The sequence below is a fragment of the Sitophilus oryzae genome, unplaced genomic scaffold, assembly GCF_002938485.1.
Source record: "Sitophilus oryzae breed Bouriz unplaced genomic scaffold, Soryzae_2.0 scaffold_1440_pilon_pilon, whole genome shotgun sequence".
NCBI classification, from domain to species: Eukaryota; Metazoa; Arthropoda; class Insecta; order Coleoptera; family Curculionidae; genus Sitophilus; species Sitophilus oryzae.
The window spans coordinates 5,960,768-5,979,290 of NW_022146105.1; the positions used below are offsets into that span (position 1 = coordinate 5,960,768).

Sequence of the window (18,523 nt, forward strand, 5' to 3'; positions counted from 1 at the left end):
CATTCCTACTCCTAGGTGCCTTCTCTGTTGAGGTTGGCGATCAATATGGTATATGACTCTCTGTCCAGAGCTTGATTTTTTTTTTTTTTTTTTAGATCGTCGGGGCGTTCTTATTTGGTGTTACTGCTGTCTATTCTTCGTAGGTGGGTGGTGCGAAGCTCCTTGAGTATCGCCTCAGCATACTCCGCTACCTTGTTCCATGCCGATTAGAGCTTGATGGGTGTTTCCGTCGGTGTGGGTCCAATCTCTTATATTACACAGCCATGACTTCTCTTTCCTCTTTATTCCGTGTTTTTCATCGTTTTTTCCTCCTATTATCAGCTGTATTTCTTCATATTCTAAGTGCTGAAGTCTTTTTGATTTTAATTGTGCTTGTTAGGTGTACACGAGTTTTTATTTTGTTTAAAACTTCACAGTTTGTTATTCTGGAGGACCAACTTATCCTCAGCATCCGCCGGATTGTGCAACATTAATGAAAAAACTCCAATCTAGATCTTTCAGTTCTCTAGAAACTTCTAATAAAAGTTCAGCAAAGATGCATACCAGTTCATGCTATAGCTTGCTTAGCTCGTGGCAGGCGTCTCTCAAAATATGGATGGAAGTAATCTCGCCCTGGCCGATCTTGTCTCGCGCTCGTCTCGTCATGTCTATACGCACCTTAAAATATATGTCGTCGTAGTGTCTCAAGATCTCGCATTAATAATTACGTATCGGAAATTAGTACCGTAAACCGGGGTAACTTTGGTTAGGATTCTTAGTTTTTTTTTCGTTGATATAGTCCTTGTTATATGAAATATTTAAACCTAAGCAGAGTCATTTAACCTCTTCATTATAACCCAAAAATTAGCCAAAATATGAAATCAAAATTCTAAGCAGTACTTTAGTTATTGCACTTTTAAAGTTGTCTTAAAGTAACCCCGTCTGACGGGGTAACTTTGGGACAGATAAATTTTTCACGTAAATAGCCGTAAAGAAGCACAAGCAGAAGGACTAGGGACCAAGAAGGATACACAGCTATGCCGGGTGCGTCTCAAAAGCGGCTCACCTCTATAACTTTTTTATTTTTTCAAATAAAAAATCCAGATTTAGTGTCTTAGTATATGACATAAATTAGGATTGATTGACGTATTTAATTGTTTTCGGTCACTTCCTGTTTCGCCGGAAATGACTACAACTTTTGATTTTTAAATGGCACCATCGGTATTTTTATATTTTATTCGATAGAAAATGACATTCTGAATAGAATGACATATGGCATGTCAACATTTTTCAATATGGTTTATTTGAAACTGCATTGCTATATATTGATGAAGAACAGCTTAACAGATGGAAAGAGCACTTCAGCAACCTGCTTGGACCAACAAGTGAACAAAATTTCGACAACGAGGAACCGGAGCCAACAATCAAAATGCCTATCAATTGCGACACACCAACTAAAACAGAACTACAAAAAACTATTAAAACACTTAAGAACAATAATGCAGACCTCCTCAAAGCAGATCCTAGCACAGCAGCAGACATACTGCATCCTCTAATTACAAGAGCTTGGGATCTAACATCATCCCAGTTGAATAGAAACAGGGTCTCATTATTAAACTCCTTAAAAAAGGAGATACAACTAACTGTGACAACTGGAGAGGTATTGTTTTGTAAAACACCATTCACAAGATAATATCCTTTATAGTTCATTTAAGGTTAAACTCCTATATAGAGCCTACTCTGACGCTCTGGTCGATCTTATCTCGAAGCTGATCTCTCTCCAAACTGGGTTCCGACCGAACCACTCGTGCACTGACCATATTTAACACATTGCGCATTATCATAGTGCAGTCAGTAGAATTTAGGTCACCTTTATTCTTATTCATAGATTTCGTCAAAGCTTTTGATAGTATCCCCCATGCGATGATATGGAAAACTCTAAAAGAAAATGGTGTTCCGGAAAAACTACTTAATATAATCAAGAAACTCTACAGAAACACAGAATGCAATGTGCTACACAACGGTAGAACCAGCGACAGTTTTAACTTAGGGATAGAAGTAAAGCAGGGTTGCACATTATCGCCGCTTCTATTTAATATCGTGCTCGACAGCGTTTTGACTATAGCCACAGCAAATATTAGGGGAGTACAATAGACTCTGACATCGCATCTGACGGATCTTGATTATGCTGATGATATCTTTCTCACAACGCAATCTTCCAAAGACATGGAAGTGATGCTCAGACGCCTAAAAACAGAAGCAGACAAAGTAGGATTAAGCATAAACATCGACAAAACAAAATCAATGCGCATTAACACAAATAACAACACTCCATTCAATGTAGGAATCAAACATATTGTCGCGACCTAGCTGAGGGTTGTTTGCTAGGGTCGCTATACCAGGTTCTCTCTCTCAATCAAAACAACCATTGGATAAAATATGCATTTATTTAATATAAGATTTACACTGTATAACAATTTTGGGGAATGCCAAGACTTAACGGTTTACTTAAAGAAGTACTTACAGGAACATCTTCACTCTGCGCTGTCTGCTACTAACGGACTGATAACGCGAATTACTGACCGTAATAATGCGACTCACATCGACGGACTCCATCCGCCTCTCTTCAGCATACATTTTTATATTTTCTATCCCTCGTGGTCATCGCCGGTTACGTCGCTCAATCTGTTTTCATCTAATTACATTCACCCGGCTATGACCATGAGGAAATCGAACTTTGGTAGCCTGCGTTTGATTATCGACCCGAGATTGTTGTATTTTAATTGTTTAATTATCAATGTTATTCAAAAACATATCTGGGTCGATGTCATGCAGGTAACCGATCTCTTGGGCATATATCAAATTGGTTTACTCGAATTATATTTTATTTACTAGAATTATATTATTTGTGTTTTTTTCCAATTTGATCTAAACCCAAGTTGACATCTATGTAAGTCTTGACAATATCGAGAATGTAACAGAGTTTACTTACCTGGGAAGTATTAACGTAGTAAAGCAAACAGCAAACGGTGGCGTAGACGCGGATATTGTCAGCAGGATCAGGAAGGCCCAGCGAGCCTTTGGCCAACTAAAATCAGTTTGGATCTCCGATCAACTCTACATACAAACAAAATTAAGAATATTCAATTCCAATGTCATACCAGTTTTATTATTTGGCTGCGAGACATGGAGAGTGACAAAAATATCCATCAACCGTCCACAGGTATTTATCAATCGCTGCTTGCGGAAAATACTTAAAATCTTTTGGCTAGACACTATACGTAACACCGACCTGCTTCATTTTACAAACCAACAAGAAGTAGGCATTGAAATTCGCAAAAGAAAATGGGGATAGGTCACACCTTGCGGAAACCTGATAGTAATATAGCGAGATCAGCGTTGGAGTGGAATCCCCAAGGAAAAAGAAAGCAAGCTTCAACAAGTAGGGTCAACATGGAAGGAAGCAAAAACAACTGCCAAAAATAGAACCCGATGGAGAGCTTTCACAAAGCCCTTTGCTCCGCGTAGGAGATATAGGATCCTATATATTATTTGAAACTGCATATAAAACTTATATATTATTTGAAACTGCAACATACGATTCATTCAATTTGACTCGAAATACCAAGTGTGTGCTACCAAATAATTCGTGAAAAAAGGCTTTTTCCAAATATGCTAATAATGAGCCACGTCGTTCCATTTAAAAAAATGAGATGTGATTAAAAATACGATTTGGACATCTTTTAACCGGCCAGGATAAGACACAGACGATCAAATTTATTTTTTCAAGGGTACTTGATTAAAAATTAGTGTAAACACAGCCATGGCACTGTAGGCTGAAATTTAAAATACAATTTTGTTTTAAACGAAAATGTCAAAAGTTGATATATTATAGCCATTCTATACAGAGTGTCATTTTCTATCAAATATAGTCTAGAAATACCGCTAGTTAAAAATAAAAAATTGTAGTCATTTCCGGAGAAACAGGAAGTGGCCGAAAATAATTGAATACGTCAATCAATCCTAATTTCTGTCATATACTAACATACCAAATTTTGTGTTTTGTTTTTTATCTGAAAAAATGAAAAGTTACACACAGGGGTGAGCCACGTTTGAGATACACCCGGCATATAAATAAAGTTATATTAAAAAGTTTGAGAAAATATATTTTCGTAATATTAGGGAAGTAGATGTTTGTTTTTTTTTGCATGCAACCAAGAACATACCGTATTACATTGTAAACATCTTCGATCAACCGAAACACGACTTTATCAAATACGAACGCGATTTACCTACCTATACATCTTCTTTTTTGCAGAAAAATAAATATAACATACTTAACGAGATCGCGAGCCGGCTGCCTGGAGGAGAACGAGGTGCCCAGGGAGTTCGTCGTCTTCTCGAATTTGACGGGCGACCGAATCAGGGCCGTATCGGCTCTCCCGTGGGACCAGGAGACCGATCAGAGGGTATGGAAAGCCTTGGGTGAGTGTAATTAATGTTTGGTTATAGTTTAAATTTATCGCAAGACCCACGCTTGGAGTTTTAGCACGTTCTTGTCAGCTTCGAGTATACAGGATGTCTAAAAAACACGTGATATTTAGCGTGGGCAGATTCCTTTCGTAAAAATAAGATTTATTTTTTATATACAGGGTGTTTTAAAAAACATGTGCCATCTCTCTTGGGGAGATTCCTCACTTAAAAATAATACTTATTTTTCATATCAACATAGGTCCGATTCTGCTTTGTTTCGTAGCTACAGGATGTTAAAATCTTAATAATCTTTCGATTTATTAAATACTATTAGTGATTTGATTGAAATTTTGGGGGTAAAAGTTACTATAAGTGTTACATATTTAAATGTTAAAAAAGTGTCAATAAATTCATCAGAGACGTACATATGGGTTAACACTGGAATATTTTTCAAGAGAAAAACATGTGCGCCACTGACTTTTTTTCTTTTGATATCAAAATTTTGTAGGCCATTTAATGCCAAGTAAAAATTATGGGGGGTGCAAGGGGTATTGAAGCGATACATATAGCCTAGCTTACCCAAAAGTCAACCTCACCTTCACGTGGTGCACCCTGTTTACACAAACGAGGCTCTGACGTCCGAGTATAGGCGGTATAACCTTATACAACCCTCAGACCTACCATCTTCTGGGGAAAAGGAGTAATAAAATACACCCTAGCCGGCCGAGGGAGCAGTAGCACAAGGGAACTATCGTCACCAGTCCTCACTGTGCCATAACCATCCCGTGCTACAGTTGCAGCCAAAACTGTGCGGCAGCGTAACCGCCACCCAGATTAAACCTTTTCACGCAGCTTACACACAGCAATGATGGAACATTCGAGTGGGACAAAATTATCGTCCGGAGGTAAATACCCCTCAATCGGATCTCCGGGAGGGTGCCTACTCGAGCGTATCATCGGAGAAACAAAAACATCAATGTTTCACGTTCGCGGCGTGGAACGTCCGCACTCTACTGGACAAGATAAATTCAAATCGACCAGAGAGAAGAACAGCACTGGTCTCACAGGAACTCCACCGATTAAATATAGATGTTGCCGCTCTAAGCGAAACACGCTTTGCAGATAAGGTAGTCTCACTGAGGAGCATTACACCTTCTTTTGGAAAGGTCACCCCGCAACACACAGGAGAATTCATGGTGTAGGCATTGCGATCAAAAACGAAATCGCCACCAAGTTAACAGAAGTACCTATTGGTGTCTCCGAACGTCTTATGACCCTAAGGTACCCCATATCAGACAAAACTTACGTCAACAACATTAGTGCCTACGCTCCCACCCTTGACGCTAAAATTGAAGATAAGGATAAATTTTACCAAGCATTACAAAATGCCTTTCAACGAATTCCAAAGCACGAACGAATCATCTTGCTAGGTGACTTTAATGCCCGTGTAGGCAAACAACAGGAAATATGGCCTGACGTATTGGGAAAACAATGGAAAACGCAAATAGCAATGGTGAACGCTTATTAACAACATGCGCAGAGTATAATCTTTGCATCACCAATACGTGGTTCATGTTGATGAACAAGTTTAAAGATACCTGGAAACATCCTAGATCAGGCCACTGGCATCAATTGGACCACATAATCGTTCGAAGGATGCATCTAAAAGATGTTAGGCTCACAAAAGCTAGAATAGATGCCGAATGCGGCACTGACCACCGACTTTTAATTTCAAAAATGAAAATCCAGTTAAAACCCAAACATCCACGCTGTAAAAAGCAAAACAACATGACCAGATTGAACGTACGGGATCTAGAGAACAAGAATACCGCCGACGCCCTCCGGGAAGCCATCAAAGAATCACTTCCACCGATAACTTCAATCTCAATATTGGAAGCTGAACAAGACTGGACACAATTAAGGGATGCGATTCATAAAACCAGCGAAGCAGTACTGGGAAAGTCGAACAAAAAGAAACAACCAGACTGGTTTGACGAAAATCAACAGCATATACAGGCTTTTTTGGAACAAAAGCATAGAGCACATCAAGCCGTCACTGCAAATCCACTTAATCCAAGACTGGTAGATAACTTTAAAGCAGCCAACAACACCCTTCGAAGAGAACTGCGCCAAGTAAAGGATAACTGGTGGTCACAAAAAGCGAATCAGATTCAAGAGTACGCCACTCATCACGATTATCGTAAATTCTTCGAGGCTGTAAAAGAAGTATACGGTCCAACTAAGAAGGTAAGCTGCCCAATCATGGCTCAAAATGGCGAACTTCTAAAAGAGGAAGAACAAATCAGAAATCACTGGAAAGAACATTACAGCCATATCCTTAACCAAGAAAACAACCCCAATATGGAAGCACTAAACACAATACCTCAGTATAACAGCCTCGATGTATTAGACATCCCAATAACAGAACAAGAAATAAAGACCTCCATAAAACAGCAACAAATCAGCTGGCTGTGACGCGATTCCGGCGGAAATCTATAAGTGTGCAAGTAAAGAAATTATGGATCATCTTAAGGCTCTCTTTGATGTCGTATGGGAAAGCGGAGAGGTACCTCACGATTTTCGAACGCGAATATAGTGAATATATTTAAGAACAAAGGAAGTGCATCAGACTGCGGAAATTACCGGGGAATTTCGCTATTGGCTATCGGCGGAAAAATTCTTGCAAAAATAATGTCAAACCGCCTGCACCCATATATAGAAAAAATCCTTCCAGAATCGCAAAGGGGTTTTCGTACCAACCGCGGCACCGTCGATTCCATATTTTCCATCCGTCAACTACAGGAAAAAGTAAAAGAGCAGGAGTCTAAACTTTATGTTGCATTCATCGATCTAACAAAAGCCTTCGACTCTGTGAACAGAGATGCGCTTTGGGCAATTATGGAAAAGTTCGGAGTACCCAACAAATTTCTTACAGTGTGTAAAAGCCTCCAAAACAACAAGTCAAGAGTGTCACATCATGGATCACTGAGAGACCCATTCCTAACAAATACAGGAGTTAGGCAGGGATGTGTCTTAGCGCCTCTCCTATTCAACATATTCATGGCAGCGCTCTCCATTATAGTGGACAGCAAACTGCAGGAGAGAGGATTGGGCATTAGATACTGATATGACGGCGGTCTGTTCAACATAAAAAGACTCAGGGCAAAAACACGTACAAAATTTATCACAGAACTTCAATACGCTGACGACTGCACTCTAGTTGCAAACACGGTACAACAATTACAAGAAATGTTGAACACATATACCTGGGCATACGAGGCTTTGAGCCTTAAGCTAAACATCGACAAAACTAAAATCATGTGCACTCACCCGGAAGATCACAACAATGCTATAAAAATCGGAGAAGAACTATTGGAATATGTGGCGGAATTCAATTACCTTGGCAGTTTGATTTCGGAAAAGGCCAATATTGACTCTGAAATTCAGCACAGGATTAGTAGCGCCTCAAGGGCATTCTGGAAATTAAAAGACAGGGTTTTCTACAATCATGACTTGAGTACAAAAACAAAACTTGCAGTATACCGAGCAATTATAATCCCCACCATGATATATGGGAGCGAAACCTGGGTGCCTTACCGCCGACACATGAACGCATTGAACAAGTTGCAACAGAGACACCTTAGACAACTCTTAAGAGTCCGGTGGTTCCATCATGTCTCAAACGTATCGGTCCTTGAAAAATCTAACTGCGAGAGTATTGAAGTCATGGTCACAAAATCCCGCTTAAGATGGGCTGGTCACGTATGCAGAATGCAAGAAAACCGCATACCAAAATCTCTGCTTTACGGTGAGCTTGTGGACGGTAAGAGGAGGCCGGGTGGACAACTGAAAAGATACAAGGACATTTTCCACGAAAATTTAAAGGGAATTAACATGCAGAATGAGTGGGAAAAAGCAGCTCACAATAGAACTCAATGGAGAAGGGTTGTAAACTCAGTTAACAGCGGCAACCAAAAGTAGAGAGGCAACAAAGCAATGAGATTTTTGAATGTCCGGAGTGCGGTAGGCAGATAACATCACGTATCGGGCTTTTCAGTCACAGAAAAGCTCATGAAAGAAAACGCCTTGCGTGACCATTTTCTTTATGTGTGTCGAATACTCGTCAGCGAGTAACGGCTGTATGTATGTATGTATTAAAAATTATATCTTGATCCCAATTCCACTTCAGCCTCCTTGATGAGATAAACGCAATTTTAATCACAATTAATAAAATTAAAATAAAAACAAAATTAAAAAATTATATATTTTACCTCTAATTTATTATGAAATATTATTACTATTAGTTATTATTACTATTAGTCCAACATACGGCAATTTCAAATAAAAAAATAATGGTATTTAAGATAATTAGAAAAAATCTAGTTTTAAAAAGTTTTAACATCCTGGAACTCTAAAACTATGAATTTCCATACCCATGTTTATAGAAACTTTTTTTTCATATTTTTTGAGGAGGAATCAATGAGTACTTATTGTTATAAGACTTTCGCAAGTTACTGATTTTAATTTTTTTTAAAGTTTGTTATTAGACTTGGATCAAGGCAAATTAATAAAATTGCGTTTATCTCACCAAGAAAGCCAAAATCGACAAACTATCAAGAGACAACTTTTAATCGACATTAAATTGCTTACACTATTTTGCTAACAAGAGAAAAAAGTCAATGGCGTTCATGCTTTTTTTAGAAAAATATTCCAGTGATAACCCATATGCACGTCCCTGGTGAATATGTTGACACTTTTTTAGCTTTAAAATATGTCGCATTTATAGTTACTTTTTCTATCAAAATTTCATTCGAAATGCTAAAAGTAGTTGAAAGAAAATTATAATAAATCAAAAAATATTAAGACTTTAACACCCTGTAGCTACGAAACAAAGCAGATTCGAACCTATGTTAATATGAAAAATAAATCTTATTTTTACGTGATGAATCTCCCCACGAGAGATGGCACATGTTTTTTGAGACACCCTGTATATAGGTCCGATTCTGCTTTGTTTCGTAGCTATCGGAGTCTTATTTTTTTTCAAAGCAGACCTACAAAATATACAGGGAGTTCCACTATTCCGTGGACATAGAACAATTACGTACTTTTTGATTTTTTTTTAAAAACCATTCATTTTTGTATGCTCTTTATGAAGTTTATTGTCAAATATAATTTGTGATACTAACATAAATAAAATAAATTCCATATTTTGAACTAGATTATTAGAGCTTGATTAGAGTATAATCTTTGAATAAGAAGACTAAGGAAGGAGCATATCAAAAATCTTAGGTACACCGCGATGGGCCTCAAATATGGCCGACTTAAATTCCGGTTTATCAGTGTCGTTTTAATTTTATTTAAAAAATGTAAAACTATGATGTAGGGTAGACGTGGGGTAGACTCAATAATTTGTTGTTTTATTTTACGTTGTGAATAAATGTTGGTAGTTATTAAAATTGTTATAAAAATATATAATTCTAATAAAAATAGATAAGTTATAATAAGTATTTATTAACACAAACATCCGATACGTTACTGAAGCAGGTAAGTCAAATTAACGTATCTAAATTCTTTGACATCTAATCTTTGACAAGTAATAAATAAAAGCTAAAATGCAAGAAAAATATATAATTTAGTTAATTTAAGTGAATTTCATTAATGATCGGTTTACTACACGTATGTATATTATATAGTCACTTACTAGAGAAAAGTTGTTCCATTATTTCACTCAATTTTTGCCGAGATCTACCGCACGCTACACAACCAACTATTTTAGAGTCTTTTTCGATAAATCGCGATAGTATCACTGTTAATTTAAGTTCTGCCACAATTTCCATCTAGATTTACTACCTTTATACAACTATCAGTAGTAGAATAAATAAAATAAGCTCCATAAAGACTGACAAATCCACAAAATTTCAAGTCAAATTCAAATGTGTCAAATGAATCGTCAAACAGAACTGTCAAGGATCCCCACCCTAGAGAGCTTTTATGGTACCTTTTCCGCCCACCATGCATGAATACATGGATAGCATTATGCTCCTTCCTTAGTCTTCTTATTCAAAGAGTATAATAAATTGTATGCGCCACCATATCGTGATGTGACAAAAAAAAAATTGGAAGTGAGCTTTGCAAAAATATTTTTTCCTGAAAAAGTATGCACGGTTGCGTTTTTTTACAAGAGACGAAAAATGTAGTAAATACTAGGGAGAATATTTTACGAAAATAAAACCAGCCGTCGGTGGAGTTAGAAAATATTTATAATAAAATTAATGTAGGGAAGGGGGTATTTTTTTAATGATGGGATTTTTAATGAGGAAAATTCGCTCGAGTACCCAATTATTGAAATAACCGACATCGCTCGATTATGAACGAGCGATGCAAGTGACGAGTTACGAGCGACGAACGCAAGCGATCCTAGAATGAAATAAATTGAAATCCGATTTTAATGTGACATACTCGATACAAAGTCGAGCGAATTTTCTACATACATTGCAGGTAGCAAATTTATACGACGACGTTATCCGTTGCGTATCTGAGTGACAAAATTTTACGACCTACATCGACAACGCTTTAAGTTAAACTAAACCAAGCGAATTACTCGTCGCTCGTCGCTTGCCTCTTGCCATTTATCACCAAAAGAATATGTGCTCCGCGCACGCAACTTACTGCTTGGCGTTACCAGTTGCGAGTACAACAAGCGACGGGCGAAAAACCGTATTTTTAAATACGAGCGATATTTCGCTCGTGTGATCACTCGGTTATTGCAATCGCTTGATAGTCGAGTACTCGATTATTGAAATTAATCGGAGTACAACAACCGACGGGCGAAAACCCGTATTTTTAAATACGCACGAAATACCGCTCGAGCGATCGCTGGATTATTGAAATTGATTGAATCTCGAGTTCTCGATTATTGAAATTAATCGGTTTTCCCCATCACCATTAGTGTTTTTCACCTTTCCCGTACTTTGTCTGGATTTTTGTGAAAGTCAAAAGTTGAGCACTTAGGGCTACTTTGGAAAAATTGTAGTAAAAATGTAGTAAATACTTCAAAAAAATGTAGTAAGTACTAGAGAGACCATTTTACGAAAAGAAAATGTGTGGTCGGTGGAGTTGGAAAATATTTATAGGTACTAAAATTTATTTAGGGGTGGGAGTAGTTTTCACCCTTCCGGTACTTTTTTTTGTGAAAGTCATTTTAAAGCACTTATAAAAACCTAGACACCCAAAATTTTATTCAAATCGGAATAATAGTTCTTAAAATATCTGAAAAAATGTGTTTATTTTTTTAAAATTTGATGCCCTATATGTACAAAACTAGAGCAACGTACAGCAAGGCAAAACCTGTGCAAAGTACAGAGACTGGCATGTATCTGCATTACAGGTGCCATGAGAACATGTCCAACAGCAGCAATGGAGGTCATTCTAGACCTAACACCACTGCACATTGTCGTCGGTAGTTATGCCAATGCGACAATGATTAGAATGGTTACTGACGGAAACAGTACTGGGAGAATTTTTCAGATCAGGGGTTTGGAACACCCTCAAAAAAGAAAATCACTTCTCCAACTCCCAGTGGATGACATACCAAGAATTTACAACTTTGAGAAACACCTCACTGTAGTATTGAGTAATAAAAAGGATTGGAAGAAAGAAACGCTTACTCAGCATATAAAAGACCATACCATCACGTAATATACTGATGCTTCCAAAACCAAAGCAGGGACAGGGATAGGAGTATTTGGGCCGAAAACTGAATACTCCGAACCAATGGGCACCGACCCCAGTATCCTTCAGGCAGAAATTTGCGCTATCGAAAGATGCGTACAATTTATCTTAGATAGGAACTATCGAAAACAGGAAATTGCCATCCTATCCGATAGTCAAGCAGCACTTAACGCGATCAACTCAGTAACCATCAATTCGAAGTTGGTCAAAGAATGCCTAGAGAAGCACAACAAATTAGGCACAGAAAATAAAGTCCTCCTACTCTGGGTGCCTCATCACCAAGGGATAGAAGGCAATGAAAAAGCAAATGATCTAGCTAGAAAAGGAGCGAACACTCCACTAACTGGACCAGAACCGTTCTGTTTTCCAAACGGGAACCAACTGAAAGCGGAACTAAAGAATCTGGAAGACTCCATCCGTAACTTGGAATGGGTGTCCTCCAACGGTCTAAGACACTCGAAAAAGTTCCTTAGAACTTATGACCGACAAAAATCAAAAGTTTTCCTTGATTTAAGTAAAAACAATCTTCGGATTGTCACGGAGTTTCTAACAGGACACTGTCTCCTCAACGGACACCTCAGTACGCTGAAACTGAGAAACAACGGTGAATGCAGATTTTGTGGGGAAAATGGGGAAACACCAGAACACCTTACTGGTCTCAGATACTGGCTTTTCTTAAAGCCCTGAGACTGTATGATCAGTTATAACTCGTTATAACTCAAGAAAGGGCAACACACAATAGATCTATAAGGTCGCGGTGATTAACTCCCCTCCTAAACATTCTACATGTCCATAGAATATTGGAACACCCTGTATAAGTATTATGTCAGATTATACTTTTATTGTAAAGTGATGTTCCCAGGCCGTGCTATGTTTTACAACAAAATCATCTCGATGAATTTACCATTGTTATCGTTAGGTCGCCATTTTTAGGAAATCCAAAAACATGGCTATGTTTTGGCGGTTACACTTTCTTTTAAATTCAACGCTATTCGGTGTAATACAAAATTAAATTATGTCTTATATGTAATAGCAGATATTTTTTGAAAAAATTAATTAGACATAAAGGCCAAAAGTAGCAGAAGATTAAAAAGGCTTTAAAATACCAAAAGAAAAGCAGAGTATGAACATTTTCGTGAGACAAAGTTCGCGAGCATTTTATGATAATTTTAGAGCTTCCTCCTTTTTATTTTCTTAGGAAAAGTGTAAAGGAATCTCTTAATTTTTAGCTTGTGAAAGAAAAATCAAATTACTTGGTCGGCTATTGTTACAGTTAATAACTCGAAAGGAGTAGGTTTATTTTTTAGAGTAATTTGTTAACTTAGGCTTCGGTTTTTAAAACCCTAAGACAGAAAAATTTAAAAAAATACCCTTAATTTTTTTATACTTCTCAGTGTTATAATGAAGTTATTTATCGAATATTTAAATTTATGATGTTTTATTTTAATATTTGGTTATTGTATTTTGAAACATCTAAAATGCTGGATAGGATAAGCTATTATAGGATAAGCTACTTAATTACTTTTGACAAAAGAACCTTTTAGCTTTATATTTTTTTAATCTCTTTCTTGTTTTGCTGTTTTACTTATATTTGTCTTATATCCTAATGTGCTGCTTAAATGCTGCTCCTTAAATGCTGCTGATATTGATTATATAAAAATAAAAAAAATAGAAATAAGAATTCTGAGCCACAATAATTTTTATAGTCTAAGTTTTTTCTCTGTATTTTAGCTTTGATAAAGAAGAAAATACATGTCGAAACGTCGCCAATTTTTTACATAAAAGCGTTGATTGACAAAACAAGAAGATGCGCAACCTGATGGGCAATTTCGTGGCCCAAAACGTCCGAGATGTAGCTGGCGATACCGTCTCCGCTAGTCAACCTACCCGGTGACACCGGAAGTGACCGAAAACAATTGAATATGTCAATCAATCCTAATTTATGTCATATACTAACATAGGTACTAAATCTCGTTGTTTTATATGAAAAAATAAAAAAGTTATAGGGGGTGATCCACTTTGGAGACGCATCCGATATATTTATCCGTTGCGTATCTGAGGGACAAAATTTTACGACCTACATCGACAATGCTTCGAAATAAACTAAATCAAACGATCAAGCGAATCGCTCGCCGCTTACTACTTGCCGTTCATTACCGAAAGAATATGTGAACTAACTTACAACATGCGACGGACAAAAAACCGTATTTTTAAATACGAGCGATATTTCGCTCGAGTGATCACTCGGTTATTGCAATCGCTTGATAGTCGAGTACTCGATTATTGAAATTCATCGGTTTTTCCCATCACTAGTTAATAGTCGTCATTTCCAAGCCAACTAAACGACTTTTTTCGATCATACGAAATATTCGGTAGGTACCTATTAAAGAATGTTTATTTTTGTTGTTTATTCTATGTCTAACACGAATACGTTTTAATTCATAAACGCGGATTTTTCATTCAAATATATTTCTGTCAAGCGTATTACAGATATTACACATTTTAATATGGTAACAATGTCGCTTTCAGTTCCTCACCGTCCTCGATATGCCTTTGCTAGCCGAATTAGAAAAAAACAATGAATGTTTAATGCGTTGGCCGCAGAACGACTAGAAGCTCCACCGTACAGCACTTGAGACGTAAGGGGAAACCAACTCAGCCTTGTTTCGAATTTGCCCATTAGATTGCGTATCTTCCCAATTCTTTCAATCAACGATAAAAGGCTGTTTATTTCCTGGTCCTAAACCTGCGAACGCCATTTCATACATAAGGACACAAATCTATCACATTAAATCGAATAATTTATCCTTAAAAGACGGAAGTGCTAGATTAGTTAAGTGAATCAAATATTGATTTCATTAAGACTAGAACAATTTTAAGATGTAAAAGACGTTTTAAATCCAATTTGGTGTAGAAAATCTGCCCATTAAAAAATAAATGAATCAAGTATTTCATTGTTCTTACAAGAGAATATTGAATTAAACATGGCAATTAGAAGAAAAGGAATAGTCGAATAAAGATAGAAAAGAGTAAAATACGTTACCAAAGTATTACAAAAGCCTTTGAAAACGCTAAAAGCTAAGTGTACAGAGCAGTAGCTGCCAGAAATTTACGCTAGCGAATTTGTAATCGTTCTAATTAGCATTTCAGAAATTTCTCGTTTTTATTAATCTAGTAGTGTCTATATGTTCAGTTGTCTGCGAGAATGAAGTTAGAGGAAAATTATAAATTATTTTTTACGCGAAGGGATACATTTTAATTTCTTAACAGACATGAAGCACCATTTTGTAGTTTTGTCGTTAATTTAAGTGATTTAATTAACAAAATTCCATTCCAAAAAAGAGTTTTTCCAAACTGCCTTAAGACAGCAATAATTATTCCTCTGTATAAAGGATGAGATAAAGATGAAGCTTCGAACTATCGTCCAATTGCACTCCTGCCCACATTATCTAAGATTATTGAAAGATTGGTTAAAAAAAGGTTTCTATCTTTTCTCCTTAAATATAAAATACTTACTACCGATCAATTTGGATTTCTAAGTAACAGTTGCACAAATGATGGAATGTTCGACCTTTTTAATTATGTATACTCTAGCCTGAATAACCATCACTCTACAGCTACAATGTTCTGTGATTTCTCTAAGGCTTTCGATTGTGTAAATCATAATATCTTAATTAACAAATTGCAATACTATGGTTTCAGGGGAGTGCCGCTCGAATGGCTTAAATCATATCTTGGCGACAAAAGGCAGCTTGTGAGGATTGATACGTCTATATCTTCTTGTAAGCCTATAGAATGTGGTGTCCCTCAGGGTTCAGTACTTGGCCCTATTTTGTTTCTGGTGTTTATCAACGACATTACAAATCTAGACATTAGTGGTAAGATCTGCCTCTTTGCGGACGATACTAGTTTTACTTGGAGCGGTCCAGATGTTGCGGCACTATATGATACTATATCCAGTGACTTACACTATTAAGTCTTGGTGCGATTCTAATCTCCTATGCCTCAACCTATAAAAAACTAAAGTTTTGTCATATAAAAGTACTATACAACCTTTTGTACTTAATAACACCACTATTGACGTCTTGGACTCTGTGAAATTCTTAGGACGTAGACAACTCGTTAAAATGGGACTTGCACATCGAAGCTTTATCAAAGAAACTAAGCGCTGCCTGTTTTGCGCTAAGATCAGTTTCCAAGGAACTTAACTAATCAACCTCTAGAATAGCCTATTATGCCCTTTTTAAGTTACATCTTCGTTACGCCCTTCCTGAGGTACTTGCTGCGCAACAAAATTTGATCGTATTTTCAAACTTCAAAAGAGAGCAGTTCAATATTTATTGGGACTGAACAGTAGAACCCACTGCCAGAATTGCTCGTAAAATTTTCGTATTATTTGCTCCAAATGATTTGAGATATAGTTTTTTGAACTCTGATCTGAGTTTCTTTTTTATTTATTTTTTCACCTGCAATAAAACTTACATATACAGTGTGTCAATTTTAAAACTTCCCCCCTAATATCTTTCTTGCAGTTAAAAATATGAAAAATCGGAAAGACACGCCAATTTTATTAGTAAGGGCGACACTTTTAATGAATATTTTTGACATTTTTATTTCAACCCCTTAGGAGGAGTAGATGTCACCATTACAATCTTAAATGGGAATGGGGGTCAAGTGGCACATCATTTTAAAGGATATTTAATTCTTTTTTCAGTGATATCCTACTTTGTTGCTTTTTGTCCAGAGATTTCCTAATAATCGCGTTTCAAAGATGCAGAAACAATTAAACATGCGTGCATTGAGATTTTGGTTTTCAGGCTAGTGTTTACACAAAAATGATTGCAGTGGATCTCCTTGTAGTACAAATGATTAGAAGATTAGGTGGCAACATGGACGTAGCCATTACATTTTTCTAGGGGGTCGAAATTCGAAATACTAATATTTCAATTTTATAAACAGAAAACATCATAAACATTAACGTTTCCTTTCTTAAATTCGAATGAGTGGCAACCTCTAATCAGTTTCACAGGAGGAATTGTTAACATTCCAGCAGGAAATTTTTAGGACTTGTTGTAGACAACTCGTTAAAATGGGACTTTCACATCGAAGCTCTATAAAAGAAACTAAGCGCTGCCTGTTTTGTGCTAAGATCAGTTTCTAAGGAACTTAACCTCTCAACCTCTAGAATAGCCTATTATGCCCTTTTTGAGTCCCATCTTCGTTATGCCCTTCCATTTTGGGGTACTTGCTGCGCAACAAAATTTGATCGTGTTTTCAGACTTCAAAAGAGAGCAGTTCGATATTTATTGGGACTGAACAGTAGAACCCACTGCCAGAATTTCTTTAAAAATTTGAAAATACTGACTCTTCCTTCTTTATTCATTTTTGAATCCGTTTGCTTAATCCGCAAGCACATATCCGCTATTCCCGAAAGGCCATCTCATAACTATCCACTTAGGAATGCAGAGCACAACCTTTATCTGTCAACCCCGAACTCAGAACTAGTTAAAGGTTCTATACTGTACAATGCCAGAAAAATATACAATCATCTGCCATTGAATATCAAGTCGCTTTCATTCTTTCCCGCCTTTCGCAAAGCTCTAAAATTATGCTTACTGGAGAGAGCCCTATATGCGGTAAACGACTTTTTTGTTGATGCTTAATTATGAACAATTTTGAATTTTAAAATTTTGGTCATCTCACACACTGGTCAAAGGTCAAGTATTTAATATTTTATAACTCTGAAATTATATCTATTTACTGCGTACTGTTCTGCAATTGTCCATGTATATTCTTTTTGTAATTTTAAAGACTTAAATTTTTTTGAATTGTATTATTTGTATTGTGGATTTTTTGTTGTTTGTATTTTCTTTTTTTTTGTGCTTTTGTTGTTTGGTGAGTGCTTTGCCGATGAAGCTGTTTTGGCTTTTTGTACAATAAAGCGTTGTTTGTTGTTGTTGTATTTGTTAACGTTAGATTTTATTTTGTTCATTGAATAAAAATAAATATAAAATAAAATATACATATGGAATAATAATTCTGATAATCATTAACTCGTAACGGCTGCACAGTGGTCTGTCAGACGGAGTGCTGATTTATTGAATATAGTAATTCGAGAGGTGTCTACCGGACTACTGTGTAGCGATTGTGTAAGAATTTTTTTATTAATTTTTTGATATTGGTATGGATTTTGTTATTTATTTGTTTTATTATAGGCATACTAAGGGCTGGCAAAGGCTATTTTTGGGTCGAGATTTCCGTATGTAAGAAGAGTACAATGCGTTTATAATGTACTGAACGTAGAGAGTAAACAGTAACGTAACACTAAAGACGTTGCCAA

General features: G+C 36.6%; 1 protein-coding gene across 1 annotated transcript in view; it reads left to right on the top strand.

Annotated features, from left to right (window-relative positions):
* Nucleotides 1–18,523, top strand: part of LOC115876916 — a 140,256-nt gene that overhangs the window by 68,747 nt on the left and 52,986 nt on the right. Inside the window, exon 3 of the mRNA XM_030892964.1 lies at nucleotides 4,298–4,464. Within this exon, the coding sequence (XP_030748824.1) occupies nucleotides 4,298–4,464 (167 nt within the window). The remainder of the gene's footprint in view (nucleotides 1–4,297; nucleotides 4,465–18,523) is intronic.